General features: G+C 33.2%; 1 protein-coding gene across 5 annotated transcripts in view; it reads right to left on the minus strand.

The window, feature by feature from the left end:
* Positions 1-6,000, minus strand: part of LOC145293183 (putative RNA-binding protein 46) — a 115,110-nt gene that overhangs the window by 22,289 nt on the left and 86,821 nt on the right. For all 5 annotated transcript variants that reach the window (XM_080139665.1, XM_080139666.1, XM_080139664.1 and 2 more), the window contains one exon: positions 1,279-1,377. In XM_080139665.1, the coding sequence (XP_079995791.1) occupies positions 1,279-1,377 (99 nt within the window). The remainder of the gene's footprint in view (positions 1-1,278; positions 1,378-6,000) is intronic.

Here is a 6,000-nt window from a genome sequence, read left to right on the forward strand (position 1 = left end):
AGATCTTTGATGCTTATTTAAAATTAAACTTAGTGTAATAAAAATTTTTTTTTTTTAAATCTTTGATGTACATACATGCCATGGAACAAAAATGTAATTCCAAAAATTATGTAAATTGATCAAGTAGCTTTTTTTTTTTAAATTAAGAAAATCAAACGTTATAAGGAAGTGAGCAGGAGGCCGGGAGTTGCCATTTTGTTTTAAAATTCAAAGGTGACAACTCAATTTGATTGCTGAGATTTTGTTTGTATTCAAAAGAATAAAAAAAAAAAATTTAAACCGCTCAAAATCGTAAAATTTCTTAATAAAAAAGAAACTACTTAATCAATTTACATGATTTTTTGAATATAACATCTTCATTCTTTGACAAGTACATACAAAGATTTTTCTGCATTTTTTTTTTTTTTTTTTTTTAATCACATGTAATTCTAAATAAGCACCTTTTTTTCTATATTTTGTGAGTTCCTCTACACTGATGATATGGATCATGTAGCTGACACTGAAGAAGGCATACAAGAAATATGGATCATCCTGAGAGTGTCATGCCTGACAACTCCTTAGGTTAATTCCCTTTATCTATGCATCGATTTAGTTGGGCAAGACAATTCTTTGTGACTAATCAACAGGTATTTTGGCAAGATGGAGACAAAAAGCTTTTGTTCACTTTCTTTTAAATGTTGTCTCATAAATTAAAGAACCTACCCAACCCCCTTTTAATTAGTCTTTACTTGAATGAAACACATTCAGGAAACCATATCGTTCATACGTTAACTGGATCAATTTTCTCAATAGTTTTGCAAAGACATATCCTGTATAATAATGTAGTAAATTTCCTACTGTAGTGTGTGCCTTCTGTATGCTTTATTTTAATATTTTACCAAACAAATATTACTTTTTCACAAATCACTTATCACTAGATCTATAATACATTCTTTTACCTAGGTAGTATCTTTTTTTTTTTATAAATTGTTCTCTTGATTGATAAAAATAAAATCAAGATCTTTACACAAACTTAATTTTGATGAGGCAGAAATATCAATATAAAAAGTTTAAAAAAAAAAAAAAGTAATCATCTAAAGTATAAAAGTATTTTATCAAAAATAACCTAAGAGTAACGTAAAAATTAAAAAGCTGTCTTGAGATCAAGTGAGACCGGCTGGATATTTAGTTAGAATGTATGAGTCATTTATCTAATCATCTTTTCTTGTAGGTTTATGAACAGTTTAGTATAAGAGATGTAATTGAAAATTAAAAAGATGTCATTAAAAATGTAATTACCTTGCACATGAAAAGTGTGAAACCAGCTGAATTTGTTGAAGGTATTAACTGATAACTGGGTGAGCCCCAACCGTTTTTTATACATAATTCTTCCAAAATCTAAGAAAAAAAAAAAAAAAAAAAAAAAAAATCATGAAATCACGTCAATCATATTTTCAAATAAAAGGATGAAAAAAAAAAAAAAAGAAATCAAATATTTTAAAGAATTAAGGAAAAAAGAATACAGTGAATCTCATGTGGAATGGAATAATTAATTTTGAAGATTTTTGAAGTCTTTGAAGCTAAACATTCTTAGTACAGAGCAGACTCAAAGTTCAAGTTTTACATTGCAGATAACTTGCTAGCTTCCAGAGTGTCAATCACTATCAGGAATGTGAGTGGCAAAAAAACAGATCAAGATTAATTTCCCAAAGTGAATGGTAACATTTAATGAATCTAAGACTAAGATTATTTCCTTTAATAACTACAAAAAACTTTCAACCACTGATTGCCATGATAAATAATACACTACCTGAGAACCTGTTTTGTTTAATATTCACAGGCAATACGAATTGGAACAAATACATTGAGAACATTGCCAAGGCTGCTGCAAAGAAGTTGGCCTCCCTCTACCATGCTAGAAAATTACACCAAAGAGTATCCTATACCTTTACAAAACCACTTTACCAATAGTCTCACTTTTAGACAGGGTTCAAAAAGTGCATCAAATCTGATAGATCCTGCACTATTGGCTTAGCTCTAACCTCTGTCCCATTGTTGCAATGTTGCATTCCTGTGCTTGTTTTATAAGTATTTGAATAGAATCTGCTGATGAACTTGTAACACTTGTGCCCCCTTTATGTACATATGCTCGACTAAGCCAACAAGCAGCAAAATCCTACCCCTTCAGTATTGAGGTCCCTAGATGCCAGAAAGCCTTCTACTAATTTTTTCCTTCGGACTGTTAGACATTAAAATTCCCTCCATTTCCTGACTGTACTAAATTGTAGAAGTTTAAATATAATGTAAACAGGCAACTCGCTACTCAACTCCACAATCCCCTGTTAGACATGATCCCAAATAGTAATTTCTCACATTCCAAGTGGCTATATGCCTTGTTTGGAGGGTTAAAAAATGAATTGGGACTAATTAACGGCTTCTATTTTTAGTTGTAATTGTACCCCTCCATCACCATCACATACAGTTTTGCCTGATAGTTTTGATTGTTATTTTATGTTGACTTGTCGTATTTCACTTGTGCATCAATTAAAATAAAATGTTTCTATTTTTTCTCAAGTGTTTTCACATAATTTAATGAAAATAGTAAAGCAAGTAAAGATTTATTACTTATATGAAAAATGCCATCATAAGTCTGCAAATAGAAACAAAATTATCAAAACAAGAACAAATTAGCAACAAAAAATTAGGACCATTAGAGATGAGCGAAGCTAGTTTCTTCCCCTATAGTTCCAAAGAGGAATTAAGCCTCTATTTTATAATGCATTCAAATAAGTATTTATTTGTATGTTTCAGAATTTTTGAGATGAAGATTGACAACTTGTGTTATTTGAATTATTCAGAAAACTGACTTCATCTAGGATGTTATTCTCACAAACTGTATTAATTTCTATATTAGATTTAATTCAAAAGGTCATTATTATCCACCATATGTGATGTTTCTTTAAGATGTATTACTCTCCACCAATCTTTTCTGTTTATATGATGGTTCCCCTCTTCCCTCCATATGTAGGCCAGCCATACCAAACTTTTCAACATCTCTACATATTATGGCTTTCCGGTGTTCTTTTTGTCTCACTTTTAGTGAACGATATGTCTCACCTTTGTATATTTTTCTACACTTATATAGAATTGCATATGCACAGACTTTTTCTGAATAATGTTTTCATATCATTAAGAAAAGAACTGTGGAAAAAGAGTTGCGTCGCCTCTGAACAGTCTTATGTTATATGGCTTACATATTCTATATGTAGACAGACTGGTCCAAATTTCTAGGAAAGTGAGGGAAATTTTTGACATACCATAGAGATTTGTCTGTGAAGGGGAGAATCAGTTCAATGAATGAGATACTGAATCTAAAGTGCAGACAATGTTAATCAAATAATTATTTAAGACTTCTATGTAGTTAGGGCTGCCAAAACGAGAGCAAGTTACATCCAGAGATTAAATAAAGAGGTCTGTTCGACATTCTATACAGATTTCAGAGTTCAGTATGAAAGTTAAGAAAGGGATAGAGTTACTCTATGTATCTGTTTCAACTCCTGTTTCCTGTGAACGTTAAGTTAGAATGAAGTATTTTCAGATAATGTATCTTTAGCTATAGCTATTGGTGGTTAAGAAGGTTTCTTGTAATTATTCAAGGAAACAAGCTTAGTCTTGGCAGCATTGAACATTACCATCACATTTTTGTCTCCATTCCACTACACTGGAGGTCTTTCTCTAGGGTTTCGACCATTGCTTTGGATATGTGTTCATTCGTTTTCCCCTCAGGCCTGTTATTGAGTGTGGTGTCATGTCTCAGGGACAATTTTATAAGGGAGGTCATTCATGAATATAAGGAATAATAAAGGTCAAAGGATCCACACCTGAGGTACACTCGCAATTATGTCATTGTTTTGATGTACGACCATCAATGACAACCTTGTTTTTTTCTTATTTAAGTTTTTTTTTTATGTTAAGCATTCGTCCAGTGATACCATAGGATCTGATTTTCATGAGAAGATCATCGTGCCATACCCTGTCAAAAGTCTTAGATATATCAAAGGCTACTGCCCTTTCCTTCCCTGCCTTATCCAGTGCATGGTATATCCTTTCAGAGATTACAGTTAGGATATCTGCAGTAAAACGGGCTTGCCTAAACCGATACTGATGGTCGGACAGAAGTTTAGCAACTGTAATATGATGGCCTAGAGCATAGACTCCAATATTTTGGCGAAAAAAGGGAGGAGGCTAATAAGGTGATAATTTAATGGGTCAGTTCTTTTGCCAGAATCCTTGCAAACTAGTACCACAGAAGCAGTTTTCCAACAGTCAGGGAAGCAAGATTCATTATACAATAAACATTTTGCTTTTCCTATATTTTTGTGTTATTTCGTTATATATTTTTGTTTTCTCAGAGGCATTTGTTTATATTTGAGGTTCACAGAATGGCCGGTAGAGGGCATTTGTCATTCAAAGAACAGGGGTCGATAACTCGTCTCAGTCACCTCATGGCACTGTCATGCAGAAGTGCCGGGGGGAAATTTGATTGCCCATATTATTGTAGGTTTTCCAGAAATCACGAGTTCCTAATTTCTGCTTCAATGTGTTTTCTGGTGGTTTTGGTATATTCTCTCTGCGCAAGTAGAAGTAAACCATTGGGAAGAGTGGGTTTGCTACAGAACTTCTGTGTGTGAAGTGTGCTTCAATTGCTACTTCAGTAGTCTCATTTGTGCACTGTTCCGCAAGAGAAAAGATATTTCCCCATGGGACATCTCTGATGTGATCCTTGATGACATCTCAGTCAGCCTTATCGTAGTACCTTGTTGTTTCAACTTGGGGTCAAGAGTTTAGAATGCTGTCTATCATTATCACAGCATGATCAGTATTCCTGAGTGGGCAATGGGCATTTGTTACACAATCCTCAGGAACTGTTGTTAGAAATAGATCCAGAAGTGAGGCTTGCTGGTCCTGACGATCTGGGAAACGGATCGGGAACGTTACTGTGTCTCATGGAACGGAATATAGAAAAGTTATGGATGATGCTACCAGCTGTGTCTGTAGTTAGAAAAGCCAAGCCAATTATTATGATTGGCATTAAAATCTCTAAATACATATCTTTGGTCGCTAGTGTCAAGGGAGAGTGCTACATCTTTGCTGTCAGAGACATGATTGATTAGAGTACAGTCCTGGGTTAAGGGAGAGCAATAAAGAAAATGTAAGTAGCTAATGCTATGTTGTAAAATTAGTTTAAAGCATATGAAAGCCTGGTCATCTGATTCTAGTTTAGATTCCCTAGTCATACAATAAGTATTGAAAATTGATAATCAAAATATCTGATTAATAAAAAACAGTCTGATTTTGACTAAAGTTAACACTCTTATACATTCTAACATCACAAGTTTCCTTGAGAAGTTTTTTATCATTGCACAAACAAAAGGGTTCAGCATAAAATCAACATTAGGTTCTTTGATAAGACAGGGGCGTGTTCGAAACGAATGTTTCTGTTTAGAGTAGAATTGACTCATGATACTTGACTTTTGCATTTTAAACTTTAATTCAAGGCATTATATATAATAATTTTATAAAATAAACAGTAGGTTCTCTACAGTACAATATAGACTATAATGTATTGTGAACTAAATCACTACAGGAAGGCATCTGAAGCTTCCTCTCAGCGCACGACTGTAGGTCCCTGATTAGAGCAGGCAATCAATCGATTTGATTAAAAAATGGAAGATTTCACAATTGATTCTCATTGACTCCCAGTTAACGTTGGAGTCTCCCTGCTAGATTTATACAAAACTACCTAGAGTGTACAGTGTTACCTTAGAACAGTGGTTCCCAACCATTTTTATATGGTAGCACACTATTGAGCTCTTTAAATTTTTACGGTACACTATTGAGCTCTTTAAATTTTTACGGCACACTTATCACAAAAAATGAATATATTCTACTGATGAAATCTTTTTTGCAATAAAAAAATTTTAAAAAAGATTATATAGGGAAATTATTTTTGTTCATATA

Source organism: Euprymna scolopes, chromosome 14, assembly GCF_053919585.1.
Source record: "Euprymna scolopes isolate OS-2025 chromosome 14, ASM5391958v1, whole genome shotgun sequence".
In the NCBI taxonomy this organism is placed as follows: Eukaryota; Metazoa; Mollusca; class Cephalopoda; order Sepiida; family Sepiolidae; genus Euprymna; species Euprymna scolopes.